Source organism: Calliphora vicina, chromosome 2 (assembly GCF_958450345.1).
Source record: "Calliphora vicina chromosome 2, idCalVici1.1, whole genome shotgun sequence".
NCBI lineage: Eukaryota > Metazoa > Arthropoda > Insecta > Diptera > Calliphoridae > Calliphora > Calliphora vicina.
The window spans coordinates 63,141,112-63,163,483 of NC_088781.1; the positions used below are offsets into that span (position 1 = coordinate 63,141,112).

General features: G+C 37.1%; 1 protein-coding gene across 1 annotated transcript in view; it reads left to right on the forward strand.

Moving 5' to 3' along the window:
• The window catches only part of dpy (dumpy), a 177,850-nt gene extending 162,387 nt beyond the window's left edge, over window positions 1-15,463 (forward strand). Inside the window, exons 67-80 of the mRNA XM_065500045.1 lie at window positions 297-640; window positions 712-1,026; window positions 1,097-2,107; window positions 2,195-2,851; window positions 3,283-3,942; window positions 4,011-4,619; window positions 4,692-5,021; window positions 5,117-6,817; window positions 7,079-7,279; window positions 7,350-7,544; window positions 7,602-8,606; window positions 8,673-11,897; window positions 11,970-12,401; window positions 12,465-15,463. Coding sequence (XP_065356117.1) covers window positions 297-640; window positions 712-1,026; window positions 1,097-2,107; window positions 2,195-2,851; window positions 3,283-3,942; window positions 4,011-4,619; window positions 4,692-5,021; window positions 5,117-6,817; window positions 7,079-7,279; window positions 7,350-7,544; window positions 7,602-8,606; window positions 8,673-11,897; window positions 11,970-12,401; window positions 12,465-12,706 — 10,927 coding nt within the window. The 3' untranslated portion in view covers window positions 12,707-15,463. The remainder of the gene's footprint in view (window positions 1-296; window positions 641-711; window positions 1,027-1,096; window positions 2,108-2,194; window positions 2,852-3,282; window positions 3,943-4,010; window positions 4,620-4,691; window positions 5,022-5,116; window positions 6,818-7,078; window positions 7,280-7,349; window positions 7,545-7,601; window positions 8,607-8,672; window positions 11,898-11,969; window positions 12,402-12,464) is intronic.
• The last annotated feature ends 6,909 nt before the right edge of the window (window positions 15,464-22,372 follow it).

The window sequence follows — 22,372 nt, forward strand, 5'->3', positions numbered from 1 at the left end:
CAGCCACCATTTGCTGAAGTGCCTCAAGCACAAACACCAGACTATGTTCAACCACAATCTTATCCTCAGCCTACAAGACAACCTACTAGTCAGCCGCCATTTGCTGAAGTGCCCCAAGCACAAACGCCAGATTATGTCCAACCACAATCTTATCCTCAGCCTACAAGACGACCTGCAGTATTTGAAGAGCCTCAAAGTCAACCACCTATTATATATCGACCGGAATCGCCCACTTCAACTCGTACTCCACAAATACGACCTGATGTGGTGCCACAACCTCAACCTCCACAATATAGACCTTCAATTCCTCAACAACATATACCATTCCGTGAACATATTACACCATGTGAACCTAATCCTTGTGGATCTAATGCAGAGTGTCGCACACATAACAATGCTGGATCTTGTGTCTGTTTACCCAACTACTTTGGTAATCCCTATGAAGGTTGCAGACCTGAATGCGTTTTAAATTCCGATTGTCCTTCTACAAAAGCTTGTATTCGGACAAAATGTCAAGATCCCTGTCCGGGTACTTGTGGCCAAAATGCTTTGTGTCATGTTACTAATCATTTACCTACATGTACCTGTTATACAGGTTACTCTGGTGATCCTTATAGTATTTGTCGTCTCGAAAAGCAGAGTAAGATTTTTTGAAATCGTGCCTAGAGCTTTGTATTAATATATATTCCTTACTTTTGTGAAACCCTTTAGAAGAACCTGTAATTTATGTAAATCCTTGTCAGCCTACACCGTGCGGTCCCAATTCTCAGTGTCGCGAAATAAACCAACAGGCAGTGTGTTCTTGCTTGTCGGAATATGTAGGTTCACCGCCCGCATGTAGACCAGAGTGTACAACCAATAGCGAATGTTCTTTGGACAGGGCCTGTATCAATAGAAAATGCGCTGATCCTTGTCCGGGTACATGTGGTATCAATGCTGAGTGTCGCGTTATAAATCATAATCCCATGTGTTCTTGTTTGCCATCATTTTCGGGCGATGCTTTCACTAAATGTTATAGCCAACCACGTAAGATTTCGAAACATACCAAAAATGACGTTAAGAATTTTTAAATATAGTAAAATTTTGTTAAATTTAGCTCCACCACCAGCTCCAACTTCTCCGCCGACGTCAGTAGTTGTCGCTCAAGCAGAACCTATTAATCCCTGTTATCCCTCACCTTGTGGTCAATACGCTCAGTGCCATAATCGCAATGGCGCTGCTGTTTGTGCCTGTCTACCAAACTTTATAGGTTCACCTCCGAATTGTAGACCTGAATGTGTGATTAACTCTGATTGCCCAGCGCATTTAGCATGTATCAACGAGAAATGCCGTGATCCTTGCCCTGGCTCTTGTGGCTTCAACGCCTTCTGCAATGTAATAAATCATATACCAAACTGTGTTTGCGAAACTGGAACAATTGGTGATCCATTCACTGGATGCCATCCACAACCCATTATTAAAACTTCACCTCCAATAATAAACAATGAAGATCCTTGCGTTCCTTCACCCTGCGGAGCAAATGCCAAATGCGAAAGAGGTACTTGCTCTTGTCTTTCGGAATATCATGGCGATCCATATGTGGGATGCAGACCAGAATGCGTTCTGAACAGCGACTGCTCTAGAGATCGCGCATGTATTAATCAAAAATGTCATGATCCTTGCCCAGGAACATGTGGCCAAAATGCTGAATGCAATGTTATTAATCATACACCAATGTGTTCATGTCCTGTCAAAATGACTGGAAATGCATTTATACGATGTGAGCCAATAAGAGAAGAACCCACTCGAATTGATGCGCCTCAACCTCCGTTACAAAACCCTTGCCAACCATCGCCATGTGGGCCCAACGCACAATGTAGAAAAATTAATCAGCAAGCTGTATGCAGTTGTATAACAGGATTTTTAGGTTCTCCACCCTCATGCCGTCCCGAATGTACCACTAATTCCGATTGTTCGGCCGATAGATATTGTTTGAATCAACAGTGTAAGGATGTATGTGCCGGTGCTTGTGGTGTAACTGCAGTATGTCATCCGTACAATCATGCTCCCATGTGCTCATGTCCACCCCGATATACGGGAAATCCTTTTGTTAGATGTTCTCCAATAGGTATTCATTGCAAATAAATTATTAGTTTAGCATGTTTTTCATATTCTAATACTTTTGTTGTCAAATACATTGCAGTCGAACCATTAGCTTCTCCTCCACCTAAAGCTGATATACCTACAAATCCCTGTCAGCCTTCTCCGTGTGGTCCATACTCTCAGTGCTCTGTAGATCCGTCAGATAACACGGCCAAATGTTCTTGCTTAGAAGAATTTGTTGGTCAGCCACCACGTTGTCGACCTGAGTGTATAACTAGTGCCGAATGTCCTTCGGACAAAGCCTGCGTTAATCGTAAATGTAGTGATCCTTGTCCGGGTTCATGTGGTGATCAGGCAGAATGTCGTGTTATAGCCCATAGTGCAATGTGTTATTGTCCTAGCGGTTTTACTGGCGATCCTTTCTCCCAATGCGTCCGTCAAAAAGAACCACCAACAGAAGTCGTCGTACCGTGCAGCCCCAGCCCATGTGGCCCAAATGCTTTGTGTCGCGTTCATAATGACTTGAGTATTTGCCAATGTTTACCGGACTATTATGGCAATCCTTATGAGGCTTGCCGTCCTGAATGTTTACGCAATTCAGACTGTGCTGCCAATAAGGCTTGTCAAAATCAAAAATGTCGTGATCCCTGTCCGGGAACATGTGGTCATAATGCTCAGTGTCAAGTCGTTAATCATATACCCAATTGTGCCTGCTTGGCAGGTTATCAGGGTGATCCTTATAGGCAATGTATTAAGCAGTTGGATGAACGTAAGCATAAAATTCCTAACGAAAATTCCAACAAACCTTGATATAACCAAGTAACATTTTAATTTACTTAAAAACAAAGTCCGCTAATGACCCCACCCTTAGTAGAGTACAAAAGAGTGTGCTCTACTGAAACAAAAACAAACGAACAAATAAAAAAGCCCACCTCAGTTAAGCCTTCTTAAATATGCACCAATAATCTACTGACTTTGAAATAAAATCAAGCCTTCAATATCTTCTACTTATTTACGCTTTTGAATATTTCCTTGCTATAGTACTCGTTTACATAATATAATTTATTTTATAAGATAATTGCTTTGCTTAAAAATATTGTATATATTGCTTACTTAATGCTCGATTTAGCTTGTGAAACTAAAACCCTTTTTGAATTAAATTTTCAAGCTATTAATGTTTTGAACTTTAAATATATTTAGCCAAACCTCCCGTATATGTTAACCCATGCCAACCCTCGCCTTGTGGAGCTAATGCTCAATGTCGCGAAGTCAATGGACAAGCTGTATGCTCTTGCTTACCCGAATTTGTTGGCTCTCCTCCAGCTTGTCGACCTGAATGTGTCGTTAGTTCGGAATGCCCCTCCGATAAGGCTTGCATTAACCAGAAATGTCAAGATCCTTGTCCGGGATCTTGTGGTGTGAATGCTGAATGTCATGTACGTAGCCACAGTCCTCTGTGCTCTTGTAAACCTGGCTATACTGGAGAAGCTTTCACAAGATGTCAACTTATTCCGGAACGTAAACAGGACCAACCACCTGTCGTGCCCGTTAATCCATGTATGCCTTCACCTTGTGGACCATACTCGCAGTGCAGAGAAGTCAATGGAGCGGCATCGTGTAGCTGTTTGCCGAACTACATTGGAACAGCCCCCAGCTGCCGACCAGAATGTACCATCAATGCCGAATGTGCCAGTAATATGGCTTGTATTAACGAAAAATGCCGCGATCCTTGTCCAGGATCGTGTGGTTTTGCAGCTTTGTGTAATGTTATAAATCACACACCAAGCTGCTCATGCCCAGTAGGCTACACTGGTGATCCATTTACCAGTTGTAGAGTTTTGCCTCCCCCACCACCATCAAGTATGACCATTTACATGTTTAAGAAATTTGTATCAGTGTAATGAAAACCATTTATAAAACCTTTACAGAACCAAAAGACCCTGTCGACCCATGTAATCCTTCACCGTGCGGTTCAAATTCAGTGTGCCACAATGGCCAGTGTTCGTGTATGCCGGAATACCATGGTGATCCTTATGTAGGCTGTCGTCCGGAATGTGTACTCAATTCGGATTGTGCTCGCAATCGCGCTTGTGTGCGTAATAAATGTATTGATCCCTGTCCCGGAACATGCGGTCGCAATGCTTTGTGTGAGGTAAATAATCATATAGCAATGTGTCGCTGTCCGGAACGTATGACAGGCAATGCATTTGTTTCGTGCGAGCCAATACGCGATGAAATACCCAAGAATCCTTGTCAGCCCTCACCTTGTGGTCCCAACTCACAATGCATAGAACGTAATGGAAATGCAATTTGTTCTTGTATCACCGGTTACTTGGGTAATCCACCAAATTGTCGTTTGGAATGTTACTCCAGTTCGGACTGTTCACCGATGCATGCCTGCATCAATAACAAATGCGTAGATCCTTGTCCCGGTAAATGTGGCTTGAATGCCGAATGTCAAGCAGTACAGCACAGGGCCCATTGCGAATGTTTAAGAGGTTTCGAAGGCAATCCTTATTCAGCCTGCTCGAGAATAGGTAGAATATTTGCGACACATTTCAGCTTTCAACTGCGGTTTAACTAATTGGTATTTTCTTTCAACTCTTTAGAAATTCGTCACGAACCTCCTGCCAAACATAAGGATCCTTGTTATCCTTCACCGTGCGGCCCCAATTCTCAGTGTTCGAATGTCAATGACCAGGCAAGATGTACTTGTTTAGCAGAATTTATAGGTACACCACCCAACTGTCGTCCTGAGTGTACCAGTAATGATGATTGTAGTAATACTTTGGCATGTATAAATCAGAAATGTCGTGACCCATGTCCTGGCTCATGCGGCTTTAATGCCAATTGCATTGTAACGCTACACATACCTAACTGTCACTGTCCTAATGGCATGACTGGTGATCCCTTCCGCATGTGTTACGAACGTAAAGAAAGTAAGGCATCGTCGATAATTTGCGTTATATTTTGAGATTACAAGGCTTTTCGAATAGTTAGTTTACATTTCTATAATCTTATACTTTCATTTCAGTTTTACCTCCCAAGCATGAAGAACCTAAGAATCCTTGCCGTCCTTCACCTTGTGGCAGCAATGCAGAATGCCGCATACGAGGATCTGGCTTTACGTGTGAATGCGTCAATGACTATATTGGAAATCCTTACGAAGGCTGTCGTCCCGAATGTGTAGGCAACTCTGAATGTCCTGCCAATCGTGCTTGTATACGTCAAAAGTGTGCCGATCCCTGCCCAGGCACATGCGGCACAGAAGCTGTTTGTTCGATTAACAATCATATACCAATTTGCTCATGCCCGGCTGGCTATACTGGCAATGCCTTTGTACAATGTTCACATATTATAGTCGAGAATATTCCAGTGGAAAAAACGGATCCTTGCTATCCGACACCATGTGGCCAAAATACCATTTGCAAAGTACAACGAGGTCAAGCTGTATGCGAATGCCTGCCTGGTTTCTTCGGAAACCCGTATGGCCAAGAATGCAGACCAGAATGTACACTCAGCTCGGATTGTGCCAAGAATAAGGCTTGTGTCAATAATAAATGTGTAGATCCTTGCCCTGGAGTCTGCGGCTATGGAGCCGTTTGTCAAACTGTAAATCACAATCCAATTTGTAGCTGTTCCTCATCGATGGTGGGTAATCCATTCGTCGAATGCCATGAAGCACCCAAGCAATTGGATCCTCTCGATCCCTGTAATCCTTCACCTTGCCGTTCTAATGGCATTTGCCGTGTCATTAACGGTATTTCCTCATGTTCGTATCCGGAATGTGTCGTCAATGAAGACTGCTCGAGAGATAGATCATGTGTTAACCAAAAATGCCGTGATCCATGCACTAATGCCTGTGGCCTTAATGCCATTTGCAATGCCATTAATCATAAGGCTGTCTGTACCTGTCCACCTGGTTACTATGGTTCTGCCTACAGTCAGTGCTTGCAGCAAATGGATGTGGTGCCAGCACCTAGACCCGAATGTACAACTGACAGCGATTGCAGCAACGACAAGGCTTGTGTAAATCAACAATGTAAGAATCCTTGTGAACTGGATAACATCTGTGGTCAAAACGCCCGCTGCCATGTTCAGCTGCATAGACCATTATGTGTGTGCAATGAAGGTTTTACTGGAAATGCTCTAAACAACTGCTATTTGATTGGTTGTCGCTCTGATGATGAGTGTCCTGCTACGGAGGCCTGCATCAACAAACAATGTACTGATCCCTGCTTATACACTCAATGTGGCGCTCAAGCTGTCTGCCGTTCCGATTACAATCATAAAGCAAGATGCCACTGTCCCGATGGCTATCGTGGAAATCCTCTTGTACGCTGTGAACGTCCCGAGTGTACTCGAGATGATGAGTGTGCCTTTAATTTGGCCTGTCGCAACGAACACTGCGAAGATCCTTGCAATTGCGGCGTTGGAGCTCAATGTCGAGTCAATAACCATCAAGCTCAGTGCAGATGTCCCCCTGGTTATGTAGGTAATCCAGCAGTGCGCTGTGAAATCGAAGAAACCAAGGTCGCTCCTCAATGTACTATGGACTCGGATTGCAGTAGTAAACTGGCCTGCTTTAGCGGTGAATGCAAAAACCCTTGCTTAGTCACTAAACCATGTGGATCGAATGCCATATGCTCTGTAGTGGATACCTTACCTCTAAGGACAATGATTTGTGAATGTGAACCCGGTTTTGTGGGTGATGCTGATGTTGGCTGTCGCAAAGGTAACTTACGACTATTTAGTTCAACCATTTTACATTATTTATTTGAAATGAGTTTAATAAACTCAAAGATTTTTTCTTTTACAGCGTGTTTTTGTACAAAGAAATTTATAAACATTATCTTACAGTGTATAGCAACACCTTACCATAGTATTTAGTCCTTAAGCACTTTAGAAATTAGACAATGATCTAACTTAAATAGCACTTGCACTACAGCACTTTAATTCAATAATTTAATGCTAATTTGATGATTTTTATCTTTAGAACCTGTTCGCGATCAAGGCTGCCAATCCAATGAAGAATGTCCTTCCACAGAGGCTTGCCGCAATGGTAACTGTGTCAATCCTTGCATTGACGCTTCACCTTGTGCTCGCACAGCTGAATGTTTGGCTCAGCAGCACAGAGCTGTTTGCACCTGTCCTCAGGGTACACAAGGAGATCCCTTCACCAACTGTTATCAACCTCGTAAGTGTTATATTGATATGCTGGATTCTAGCATTTAGCTAAAATTCTAATGTTTATGTGCATTTTTTAGCTGAAATTTTGGCAGGCTGTGCCCATGACTCGGAATGTTCACCAACTACAGCATGTATTAACAAACGTTGCCAGGATCCATGCGCCGAAGGTAATCCATGCGCTGGAAATGCTGAATGCAGAGTTTCTAATAACCGTCCCATATGCTCTTGCCCATCTGGTTGGGGTGGTGATCCACAAGTTCAATGTTTCAAACGTAAGTGATTTTACATAAAACTTAATTCCGTGTAATACAATTTTACTTTCTTTGTAGCCGAATGTAAGATTAATGCTGATTGTCCATATGACAAGGCTTGTATAAATGAGAACTGTGTTAATCCTTGCACCTATGGCAACGTTCGCTGTGGCTTAAATGCTAAGTGTGATCCTCAAAATCATCAAGCTGTATGTGTCTGTCCAGCTGGTACCCAAGGTAATCCCTTCGTATCCTGTATAACCGGACATTGTCAATACAATGAGGATTGTGCCGATCATGAGGCTTGCGATAGATTGAATCGTGTTTGCCGTCCCGTATGTGATGAAGACACATGTGCTGTGAACGCCATCTGCTTGGCAAGACGTCATCAACCACAATGTCAATGTCGGTCAGGTTATACTGGAAATCCTTACCAAGACTGTATACTGCCAAAACAACCACCAGCTGTAACACCAAAACCGGAATGTACTCAAGACGCAGACTGTCCATCACAATTGGCTTGCATCAACCAGCGATGTGCCAATCCCTGTGCCACTCCACATGTCTGTACACCGCAACAAACCTGCACAGTATTGGACACTTTACCGCTGCGCACCATGATTTGTAAATGCCCCAGTGATACCATAACTGATACGTCAGGCAACTGTGTTCCCATCAGACATGATATTGTTGCTGGTTGCCAGCATAATCAAGAGTGTGCCAATACTGAAGTATGCCAGAGAGGTTCTTGCATTGATGCATGTCGCTTGGAAAGATGTGGTATTAATGCCCAGTGTTTGTCTAGAGACCACTACGCTCAGTGTATCTGTCCAAAGGGTTATGCCGGTAATCCACGTGTCGAGTGTAGATTTGTGGCCATTGAGGAACCCAAAACACCTACGGCTGAATGCATCAATAATGATGATTGTCCAAATGACAAGACGTGCCGTAATGAACGTTGTGTTAACCCTTGTGCTGACGAAGCCTGCGGTCGTGGAGCTTATTGTCACGTCCAACAAAGAGAAGCAGTTTGTCGCTGTCCACCTGGATATTCTGGTGACGCCAGACAAGTTTGCATACCACGTAAGGTTTTCATTTTATTTTGAATTATAGACACATAAAATTTACACATTCATATTTATCTCCTAGCTCGTGACGTCATAACTGTAGGATGCAAGTCCAATTCAGATTGTCAACTAACGGAGTCTTGTGTTAATGACCAATGTATAAATCCTTGCAATTGTGGCACCAATGCCGAGTGTCAAGTACGCAATCATCATCCTATTTGCTATTGTAAACCTGGTTTCTCCGGTAATGCCCAATACGGCTGTATTCAAATCGGATGTCAATCAGATGATGAGTGCTCCACCGACCAACAGTGTGTTAATCGAGAATGTGTGAATCCATGCTTGATCAGTGATCCTTGTGCTTTGAATGCCGAATGTTATGGTCGTAATCATAGAGCTACTTGCCGTTGCCCGGTCGGTATGCAAGGCGATCCATTTGTTCGTTGTATTCGTGTTGAATGTAATTCCGATTATGATTGTGCTTCCAACCAAGCGTGTGTGAACAACTTGTGTATTAACCCTTGCCGCGACCAAGACAATCCATGTGCCCAGAATGCTTTATGCCAGTCTTTACAACATCGTGCTGTTTGCAGATGTCCCGACCACTTGCCTTTGGGTAATCCTTATGCTTATTGTGAACGTCGTCAAGAGGAACCTGTTTGCCGGGATGATGGCGATTGTCCTAGCGGCTTGGCCTGCATTGATGTTAAATGTCAAAATCCTTGTACAGAGCTATCACCATGCTCTCCTTCCGCTAAATGCAGCGTCTTGGATAGCGTTCCAGTGCGCACAATGGTGTGTGAATGCCCAGCTTCATATGTACCAGATGCAAGAGGTGAATGCAAACAATTGGTTTTACAAAGTCCAGGATGTGTAGCTGATTCCGACTGCTCGGACCAAGAGGCCTGTATCAATAGGCAATGTCGCAATCCTTGCAACTGTGGAACAAATGCTCTTTGCCAAGTATCGAATCATCGTGCCATTTGCTCTTGTCAAGATGGCTTCGAAGGCAATCCTTACACTTCGTGTAGATCTATTGGCTGTCGTGTTGACAGTGAATGCGATTCCGGCAAGGCTTGTGTTAACAACAACTGTATTAATCCTTGTTTGGTAAATGATCCTTGTGGTATTAACGCTGAGTGTTATGTACAATCCAACCGAGCTCAGTGCAGATGTAAGAGTGGTTATAGAGGCAATGCCTATGAAAGATGCCGTGTTATTGGTTGTCAATCGAATAATGACTGTCCTACCGATAAATTCTGTATGAACGAACAATGTGTCAACCCGTGTGTCTATCAAAATACTTGTTCTTCTAGAGCTGAGTGCAGACCTCAAAATCACTTAGCTGTATGCCGCTGTCCTGCTGGATTCTTGGGTAATCCTTACGTAGACTGCAGACCGGAACCCCAACCCACCTGTCGCCTAGACACCGACTGTCCTTCGCGTTTGGCCTGCATTAATAGTGAGTGCGTAGATCCATGCTTGGTGTTGGAACCTTGCAACAGACCATCCCAGTGTGTGGTAACACCTACTTCACCAGTCCGAACAATGATTTGTGTGTGTCCTGACGGCTATATAAGTAGCGGCAGTGGTACTTGCAAACCTACGAAATCTGTCATCGAAGTAGGCGGATGCGTGGCCGACTCAGATTGTCCTGCTGACAAGTCTTGTCTAAATGGTGTATGCCGTGATCCTTGCAATTGTGGTGTAAACGCAGAGTGTCGCATTAAAGATCACAAACCAGTGTGCACATGTCGTCAAGGCTACGAAGGTAACCCCGAATTTGAATGCTCGAAGGTGGAATGTTCCATTAACTCAGATTGTCCATCAACGCATACTTGCCGCAACCAATTATGTGTACCAGCCTGTCAAGGTGAACAGTGTGGAATAAATGCTCAGTGCTTGGCCGTCGATCATCGCGCTGTTTGTGAATGTGTACCTGGATTCAGAGGAAACGCCCGTGTGTCTTGTACACCTTTGGGCTGTCGTGCCGACGATGAATGTCCCACGAGCAAGGCCTGTGTGAATGGCAAATGCGAAAATCCTTGCGATACTACTGCGGCCTGTGCCATTGATGAAGTTTGCAAAGTATACCAACATAAGCCGCAATGCGCATGCCCACCTGGAACTATAGCCAGACGCAATGGCTGTGAACCTTTACGTGATATACCCATATGTCAATATGATGGCGATTGTCCCAGCCAGACTGCGTGTATTCGCGGGGAATGCGTCAATCCTTGTAATGCAACCCAGCCTTGTGGTGTCAATGCTGAATGCCGTGTTTTAGATACGGTTCCCGTAAGGACCATGATTTGCGAATGCTTGGAAGGTTATACCGGAAATGCCGCCGTCCAATGTGATAAACGTTCATTGTGTGTTATTGAAAAGGGCTTTGTGCGTGACATAGACGGCCAATGCGTATGTCCCCCGGGCACCGCTCTGGACATCTATGAATACTGTACTCCCTGCTCGCCGGAACAAGGTTTTAAGATCGATGAGACTGGCCATTGCGTTTGTGCTTTAGAAAGAGGTTTCGTTATAGACGAGAGAGGACGTTGTATTTGCCCCACCAATCATGGTTACCGATTAACCACTAGCGGCGAATGTGTACCCGACAACCCCGAATGTAACACCAATGATGACTGTGCCGACAATCGTTATTGTCATACGGAAACCAAAACTTGCGAAGATCCCTGTCTGCTTAAAACTTGTGGCATTAATGCTTTCTGTAACGCCATCAACCATCGTGCTCAGTGTCAATGCATTACTGGATACACTGGCAACCCAGACACGATATGTAATCACACCAATTTCCGTACAGATTTCCCCAGACCTGATATGGTAGTCAGCTGTTTGGCCGATGGCGTTCAGGTGGAAATTCACATAACAGAACCCGGATTTAATGGTGTGCTCTATGTCAAGGGTCATAGCAAGGATGAGGAGTGTCGCCGTGTTGTCAATTTGGCTGGCGAAACTGTACCACGCACTGAAATATTCCGCGTACACTTTGGTAGCTGTGGCATGCAAGCCGTCAAGGATGTTGCCAGCTTTGTGTTGGTCATACAGAAACATCCCAAACTGGTGACTTACAAGGCTCAAGCCTACAACATCAAGTGCGTCTACCAAACGGGCGAAAAGAATGTAACCTTAGGATTTAATGTATCCATGTTGACGACAGCCGGAACTATAGCCAATACCGGTCCGCCACCCATCTGTCAAATGAGAATCATAACACACGAGGGCGAGGAAATAAACTCGGCTGAAATCGGTGACAATCTTAAATTGCAAGTTGATGTTGAACCAGCCAGTAAGTCTTAGATCTAATCGTAACGATTAACGAATTTATTTACAAATGTTTTTTGTGTTATTTTTTTTTTAGCTATTTATGGAGGCTTTGCACGCTCTTGCATTGCCAAGACCATGGAGGATAATATCGAAAATGAATATATTGTCACAGATGAAAACGGTTGTGCCACTGATCCTTCCATTTTCGGTGAATGGGAATATAATCCAGATACCAACAGCTTATTGGCCAATTTCAATGCCTTCAAATTCCCCTCATCCGACAATATACGCTTCCAGTGCAACATAAGAGTATGCTTCGGCAAATGCCAACCTGTCAATTGTCGCGGCTACAATGCTTTTGGTCGTCGTAGACGTCGTGCCATTGCTGACAATTCCACCGATGATGCCACCGCTATTGCTACAAATACTGGTATGGAAGGACAGTTGAGAGAAGAAATAACCATATCCTCCAATGCTATATTGACATTTGAAAAGAGAACAACAACGGGAGCTAATGATGCCAATAGTAAGTGGAGAAGTTTTAGTTAAATACTGAATATTTTAATACCGTGAAACATTTTCTTTTCAGTTAAACCTGCCGCTCAAAGAGTGGAAGATATTTGTGTGTCTATGGTGGGTCTAATCATAGCTTTGGTCATAACTGCCCTGCTGGCTTTGGTAGCCGTAGCTGTGGCAGTTTCCTGCTGGCTAATGGCCTATCGCAGAAGACCCAAGACCTTGGCGCCATTGCCCCATCCACCAGAGTTCCCCAATCCGTTGTTTACCAACCCCGAAGCAGTGCCAGAACCCACACCAGACTATTTATCGTAAGATATAAAACCTAAATGTGAACATTTTAAAATTATATAAATATAAAAGAAAAAAAACCTAGAAATTTAAGAATATTATGAAAACATTTTGTAAAAAATACCAAGTGCAAAAAGGTTTTAAACAAATTAAATTGATTTAAACGAGAAAAGAAACCTTTAAGGTTTTCAAGAACATGGATAAAGAAAAACAAAAGTATTTTAAAATCAAAAAAAGTAAATGAAACTAAAATATTTAATTTTTTGTATAAAATTTTGGAAATTTAAACAATTTTATTTAATAATTTAAGGAAATATTTTTTTTTTTTTTTAGTATACATATATAGATTTTTTAAATATTAAAACAAACAGAAAAAAAAACTAACATGAGAATTTCAAATAGTTTTTGGGCAAAATGCAAAAGTAACAGCGCTTCTTAATTGTATAGTATTTTTAAAACAAAACAATTTTAAATATATGTATAATAAAAGTAGTTTAATTTTCATGTGAAAAAAACTAATTTAAAAAACGAAACAAAACTGCCAAAGTTAAATAACCAACACTGCTTATAAGTTACAAATATATAGAGAGAAAATGGGCACAAAGTTTAAGAAACGCTGATTACTTGAATAAACTCAATACACTCTCACACATACACATACACACACACATGCATTTTAAAAAAACTATTCTGAAATTCTCGTACTAACGACAACTTCTTCATTAGTCAAGATTTTCTCTAGTATTTTTTTTATTATTTTGTTCTCCTATTATTGCATTATTAAATAATTAGAACTAATGTCTCAAAGAAATTTGGGCAATTTTGATTACTTTTGTATATAGCACAGAATTTAGACAACAACAACACACAAACACACTTACTTTTACAGCTGCAAAATCAGCCGAAAACAAACTTTTAAAACTGCCACTTAAACAATGCATATATTTGGAAAATACTCCTCCCTGTCTCCCTTTTAATCCAAGAAAAAAAAGTCATTCAAACCAGAGATATATTAAAATGGGAATATTAAGAGATTTTGCAGAAAAGAATTTTTTCGTATGTTTTTCTAAATTCTTTTTAAAGAGAATTTTTTAAAAAACTCCAATTTTGTGAATTTGTTTAGGCCCAACCATCTACCAAAACGAAATTTAAACAAAAAAAAAATGTACTTCACACTTTAAACACACCAAGTCACACACACACACACTGCTTTAATCTCGGAAAAACGTTTCCTAAGACAAAATCTCCTCTCCCTAATGGATCTGGTTAAATAAAAATGCAAATTAACTTTTTTATATTTTTTTTATTTATAATAATTTTTAAGGTTATGTAAATTATTTTTTTTATATATTTTATATAAATGACTAATGGAGGATTTGATATATTAATATATATTTTTTTTAATTAACTTAATAAATAATTGTTTTACCTAATGATGTCCCTGAAACAAAGGAACAAATATATATATGCTTAACAAAATGTTTTAACATTTTGAACCCTGAGAGCAACGATTTTAAATTTTAGGCAAATTTCTTGCTAATATCGAATAATGCTCTCTCTAGATTTCAGATTTGTAACAGAATTAATATGAAGTTGTTTCAAATCTTAAAAACTGTTTAAACATTTTCAAATATATAACAGATTAAAATCAATATTTTGAAAATGAAATACTTCCATAATAAAACCGTTCAAAATGTTTTAGCTAAAAAAATGTGATTAAAAAGCATAAAAAATATACAAAAATTGGCTTCCACACTTTTTTTGAAATTTACAAAAATTTATAAAAATTTTATTAGAAAATACTACCTTTCAAACAAATAATTTTTCTTAAAGCAGCGAAACTTTTTAAAAAGTTAAAATTATTGAGTTTTATAGGTTTTTTTCTACTAAATTGAATTAATTTTTTGTTTTATTCAAAAAAAAAAAAAACGAAAAATAAAAACCCAAAAAATCTAAAATTAAAAAAAAAAAAAAAAAAAAAAAAACACAATGTATAGTCACTATTTTAAGTCAATTTCCTAATATATTTTTTAAACAAAAAAAAATTAAAACAAAAAAACAATATTTAACTATAGAACCACGAACGACTAAAGCGTTATTTCTAAATAAACTTTTTATTTCAATTTATTATTTTTTATTTTAAATCTAACTCAACTATAGTTGTAAATACTAGTTTTCTGGTTTTATTTAGAAAAACGTTTTAGAAAAAAACAAAGAAATTTGCAAATTTTTTCTTTAATACATAAGTTTAATTTATCTCTCTATCTTATTTTGTATATTAAACCATTCATTCCTATTTTGTTTTTAACAATTAAAGTTTTTACTTTCTAATTTACTAATTATGTATACTCCCCCCTTCCCCCGCCCTAGTTTCGTATGCCAGGTTAAATAAAAAAAAAAAACATCGACAGCAAAAAATATTTTCTTAAAAACGTCTTAACTTAAACAATAATTAATTTCAATAATTTTACACAATAGTTTTTTCATCTGCTTTTTTTTTGCAAACTTTTCTTTTTCTTTTTTTTATTTTAGTTTTTAATTCAAAGATTTTTATATACATATTACTTTTTTTAATTAATTATACTTTTTGCACTGGCATTTTATTATTTTCTTTTTAAATTAAACACAACAAAATGAAAACTCTGTATATTAAATAGTTAAATTTAATTTAAAAAAGAAAACATTGTATAAATACGAAATTATATTAATAAATGCATAAATAAATTAAAACTAATATTAAATAAAAAAACAATAAATAAAATAAAAATTATAAAAAAAAAATTATTGTTATTATTTACGAAAATTAAACTGAGCTCAACTAATTTTAAGTTAGCCATTTAAAAAGAACAGTGTATAGATATCATCACTTAATCAATCATTAAATACATTTTGCAATATAAAACAAGTAAGAAAGTATGGTCGGTCAAGCCCGACCTATAATCAGCTATGATCAGTTATGGACCGATTACCATGAAATTAGGTCGTGTGATTTATGTATATATGAAAGTTATTTATGTTGAATTGTGTGTATATACCAAGATTTTTAAGAGATTTATGCACGTTAAAGTGATTTTCGGAAGCGGGTCTATATGGGAGCTATGACTAATTATGGACCGATCGTAACAACAATTTGGTGACATGAATTCCGTATATATAAAACATATTTGGAGCGAAATTTGTGTAGATACCTATATAAATTAAACATTTATGACCGCTAAAGTCCAATTTCGGGAGGACATTTGTATGGTGGCCCGATTTCAGACATTTTCAGTAGGCTTGGTCCTTGGGCCGAAAAAAATTATATGTACCAAATTCTCAGAAAGTGATTACAAGTCGATCGGTGTACTTTATAGTGAGGGCTAGATTAATATTTTTAGGCGTTACAAACATCTGCACAAACGCATTATACCCTCTCCACTATGGTGGTATAGGGTATAATGTAGTGGAAGTACTTATCATGGACTTTAAAATTTGGTAGTGTGGTTTAAGATTATTTTGTTGCACAGTGGGGCAGAATCAAAATTTGTTGGAAATAAATCTGGCATTTCTAAACGGCTAGTTCGATCGGGATAAAATTTGACGCGGGCATAGCCAAGGAGTATTCGAGTTTTAAATCCAAAATTCTTAAATAGTTCTGAAACGTGTAAATATATTATCCATGTGCTCATTAGACTTACCAGAAAAAACATGCATTTGCATATTTTGGTTTCCCTGCTCATCACAAACGATCAGTTTGCTTTGCTGCAAAACTTTAACCATCTTAACTTTAACTTTAACATTCTTAGAAATGTTGCACGTTGGATTTTCATTGATCCGTAAACAATTTTTATGGACAATTACAAACATTTAAACAATAATAAGCCAAAAATTTACAAATATTTGCCTTATTTAAATTAACGGACAGTTTCGCAAACTTTCTCTCAACTGTTACATTAAGAGCTTTTATTAGAAAGAGAGTAAATGTTGTTTATATCAAGAGTCGTAGAGCAGGGATGGGAAATAAAATGTTTAAATTATATTAAAAAATAGGAGAAAATTACTATTCCTGAATGATTCTCAAACATTTGATAGTTATACTGCGGTATAACTATTGCTGATCTTTTAAAATAAATTGTATTACATTAAGAAAAAAGTATGTATCTACATTTTGAAAAAATAGTGCAACAAATTAATATGAATTCTAGATAAATGAAGCAATTTTATATGTGAAAAAGTTCTAAAAAAAAGTATTGCAATAACACTGAATTTTCCATCCCTGTCAAGTGCTTTCGCAATCAGAGATATTTAGAGAGTAAAGAAGAGACACATGATTAAGTTGACATTTATATCGTCACCTAAACACCAACAACTAGAACAAGAATGATCTGAATGAAGTAGATTTTTTTTATCTCAAGTGTGAGAGAACACACCGCGATTACAACGTAGTGTAAGCTCTAACAAGTAGATTGATTAAACGAGAAACAAAATTTTAAATCATACACAAAAAAAATCTTTATCAGTGAAATGCTAAAAAAAAGATAAAGTGTTTAAGAAGAAATAATGCACAAAATATATAAAATGTACACAAAAGGTAAAGTTTTGTATTTAGTAAATCAAATTCTTTAAATTAGAGTTATTTTGCCTCCCTCAGAATAAAGTAACGTGGGTGGAGGGAAAAATTAGAAAATAAATAAGTGAAAAAAGCTGAGCTTAAGTAAATTGAGTAGTGGACAGTTGTTTTTCTTGCGCTTTTAAGTACATCTAAAGAATACAGTGCCGAGCATTTGTTTATATTTATTAGAAAACAAATTAGAGTGCTATAAGTATTCGGCAGAGCCGAACCTTATATATGTTTCACTTCAATAGGAAAAATCAGTATTTGTTGGAATAAATCAAATTATTTTTTGGAGAAAATATTATTTTGCAACACCTATGAAATATATTTGTTCTTAATGTCTTGACTTAAAAAACACCCCTCATTTGAATTACGTATTTGGTCAATTCACAAGGTCTCCTATCATTTCATATTGTCATAATATTTCGCAATGGTTTGAAATTCATTTCCAGCAAAAAATTTCCTAAAATAATACTACTATGTATGCTATGTTTACTGTGTTATCGTAACCAAATAGCAGAGACCTACGCCGAACGCCTAAGTGTCGGTTACGTCTTACGAGTCGTGAAATATTAGGACATTATGACAATATGACTGATAAGACTCCAGTATCCCCCAGTATATACAGTACTTAGTATCCAAGATGTAGGCAAACATATTTGACTAATTATAGGCTTTATTAGAGCTGGTAACTCCCAAAAATATTAGTCCAACACCTTATTTTTTTACACAAGGACAAAGCCTATTGAAACTGGTTTAAATCATTCCATTAATACACCTAGCCCCCATACAAATGTTCTCCAGAAATAGGACTTGTTTGTCATATCTGATTTATATACAATAGCTATCCACATAAATTGTTCCACAAATAATGTTTTTATCCCTTCCAAAAAATAAGATTTGTCGAGGTCATCAATTGCAAATTCTTTGGCGCCAATTCACCCCGAGAAACTCACTGTTTTTACAGATGTTTGGTCTCTGGTGTGTTGGGGTGGACCCACGTTTATGAAACGGTACAAAAACCATATTGCAGTCGATTGTGAGCAAATGCGGCACCCATTTTGCGGAAAGCATTCTCATACCCAAGTGATCATTTAAAGTTGAAACCACTGAGCCATATGAGGTGTCTATTATGGCTTCTACAATCTCTTCAACTTTCAATCTCCGTTTGGCCAACACCATATCGTGAAGTTTTAAATTTTTTCAATTGTTTAGGGTGTAGAGACCCCAGAACTTTCGCCATCTTTTGTGCTTGTACGCCCACAACAAAATTCAGTAAACCACTTTCTTACCATTGATATTTATGGTGCTGAGTTCCCATAGTATTTATCAAGCTTAGCCTTGGTTTGAGTGATGGTTTAATTTGGAAAAAAAATAACGCTTTAATCACTTTTTTCCATTTTCTACTCAAGTCACACGATAGTCTGTTATCAATGGCTGTCAAACACAAAGTAAATGACGCAGCTTGTTTAAATTTTGACAGGAGTTAACTGACGGATGCCTGTTGATACGAGCAGTGTTGCCCTTTTAGTTAGGAGGTGAAAAATTCAAAAAGTCGCGGTATTATTGACCCTCCCTAGAATATATTATTGGTAGTTGTTACCAAAATTAAAAATGCCTACACTGGTTAATAAATTTATGATCAAATTTACACTTTGAATTAAATTAATGTAAAGTTTTGAATTCAGAAATATATTTGTAAAAATTTTGCCATCAATCATTATTGTATAATTTGACGAAATGTTTCAATGGTCATTTTAAATAAACAATTTATGGAAGTTATTATTTTAGAGAAGAATGAAACCACACAAACATCTACATAGTTTGGCTGAAAATGGGCGGAATTCTATTAGTGGGCGTGGCACTTCTCATACAATGTTAATTCTTAATTTCGAATATTTGAATAACTATTTCTAATCTTAAAAGTATTTAAACTTTGTACGAATTAATTTCTTATTACTATACGGAGTTTGGCTGAAAATGGGGGGGAATGAATTAGTGGGCGTGGCACAAAGTGAATAGATATTTTCCAATATCTCGAGAACTATAATTGTGAAAGTGTTCAAACTTTATAATTTTAACCCAAAAATGGGAGGGATGGGTACAGGGTGTGAGTCCTCTCCCAAACAAAGTAGAAAACCGCCATATTTGGCGATTTAATTCACGTAAATGTTTTTATACGGATACGGTTAAGAATATATCTTTATGAATATGAAAGGACATCGATGTGCTATTAAAAAATCTAAAATTATTTCATACACTAAATGCACTATGCGACAAATAGTAGGGTCAGTGATCGGCGGGAATTCTGCCCACCGGGAAATGTTAGATCCCTAAAAAAAGTTAGAAGAGAAGAAATATAGTTGTACATGTTTACCATAACCATTTCAAAATTTTTAACAATATTATGGATACTGTAATTATGTTATATTACATATGATTGCGGTAATCATAATATGTTTAAGTTACTATTCATATAATTGTAGCAATCATATATATTAATGTATTAATTAAGTATATGTTTGTGGCAACCATTTTTATGATGTATTACTTCACCTATTATGTTATTCTCGCATTATGGTTATCATACTCTGAGTACAACATATTATGATATAATGATTCATCATAAACATGATTGCCATAAACATATATTTATTTACTACAATCATATACATACTTGCTACAATTATATGAATGGTAACTTAAACATATTATGATTACCGCAATCATATACATAATTACAGTAACCATAATATTGTTATAGAACTTGTACAACTATATTTTTTCTTTGGATACAGTATTAGATGATTTTAATTGAGTTTTGTAAGACAACTAACGAAAAAAATTATGAAAAACTGATTTTCCAGGGTTCCGCTCAATGAAAACCAAAAATACCACTTTTCTTTATTGACTATGTTGTAGCCGTAACTTTGTGATATTCGCACATTTAGATGGTTAAAAGGCATGAAAACGGCAAACAAATTACAATTTTTCCTATACGATACATACTAATTTCAAATCGATATATCTCGATTCCTAGACCTAACCCAGCGAAACTCCGGGACAAGTATAACTTTTTTTTACCGATCTAACATTTCCCGGTGGGCAAAACCCCCGCCGATCACTGACCCTACTTTTTGTCGCATAGTGATATTAAACTGGGATTGTATTAATGAAATACTTAACAAATATTTGCATAACTTTGGAACTCATGGGCCCACCAGGGGCGCGACCAAGAGTCCTCAAGTAGGACGCCTAGGGTATGTTGCATTTTTAAAACGATCCTATTTCTTCGTTTGTGTTCCGATTATCAAAAAAATTTCCCCATCGAGCACTACAAAAAACCTCGTCGTAGCTATCAATTATCTCTTATAGCTATTCACATTTGAAAATTAAATTTTCAAAATGGATATCAGTGGATAGAGGATTTTGTCTACTTTTCAAAAATGTATATAACTTTTGACAATTAAAAAATTCATGGAATACTTTTTTGAAAAATATGACCAAAAATGGCTTTATTGAATTTTTGCATAGGTACAAAAATTAACGTAAAATCGCGTTTTTAAATTTTTTTAAATATAATATAACTTTGGACATAGACATTATTTTTAAACAATTTTTTTTCTATTTGACACATACCTGTATTGTTAGTTCAATAAAGGAAAACTGGAGAAAAACGGGAATATTTGGATCCGCTGTTATCAAAAAACTGGAGTAGAGTGGGTGAAAATGTGGAAAATTTAATTTTCAAATTCGAATATCTCCTAAGCTATAAGAAATAATTGATAGCTATATATGTAATTTCTTTGAAATCGGAACACAAACGAAGAAATAGGATCGTTTTAAAACTGTAACATACCCGAGATGTCCTACTTTGAGAACTCTTGATCGCGCCCCTGTTGGCCCCATGAGGTCCAAGTTGAAAACTTAAACTCGACAACACTTCATCTTTGTACATGTGAAATTTTATTCAAATCGGATTTATCGTTTAGAAGTTACATATTTATTTCCCTCTATTATTGTCAATAAATTATGCTTACATTTTATTTTTTAACAATTTCACTAAAACCGATTTTTTAAAGGGTTCGCTTATAAGCGAACCCTTCACTATATCTCGTATATTTTAGGACCGATTTATATGATTATCTTAACACATATATTTTTAGTTCCCTCCGTATCAGGGAGCTGTAAACGTAATTTTTTGGGTATACAATGAAGGTAGTCATCGAAGTTTTCAATACCAAATATTTCTGATTCAACACCAAATATTTCTGATCATTCGGGCGGACATAGCTAGAATCGTCTAAGAATTTTATAGGGACCCAGAATATATATACTTTTATGGGTCTACGACCAATATTTCGTGGTGTTTTTAAAAGGAATGACAAAATCAATATACCACCCACCTTTTTGGTTGGCGAGTATAAAACAATAGATATTAATTAAATTCCTGTTTTTAAACACATTACCCGCAGTGTAGTGTGAAATAACAGTATAGAATTTAATATATTTAAAGTAAAGCAAACAAAAACAACAACAACAATAGCTACAATAACAATAAATAAAAGTATCTACACATTATTATAAAATTATCTTGCACATTTAGTTTGAAAATACAATTGTTCTAAAAAATGTAAACGATATTCTCGTATTATAGATCAGTTGACATTTGACAGCGCGTGTAAAAGCACGTTCCGTAGAAATACAAAAAAAATATAAACGAAAACGAAAATAAAATTTAAACGCTAAGAAGTAACTTAAAATTATAATAACAAAAAAAATTAAAAAAATAAATAACAATTAAAACAAAAAAAAACTCTAAAATCCTGACAAAAAGTTAATTGTGATTCCGATGTGCTAAAATTCTAATAAAGAAAAATTATATACTAATTGTTAAAAACATAAAAATTAAAAAAAATATATACAAACAATAAAAAAAACAAATGTAATAAATAATCAATCTTCACAATTGTTTGTCTATCATCTGTTTAAAAACTTTTTCTCATTACGTGTGTTCCTTCCTTCTTTGTTGTTGTTTATTTTTCAAATATTTCGATTCAAATGAAAGTTGTTTGTTCTGAACAGTATAAAAAAAA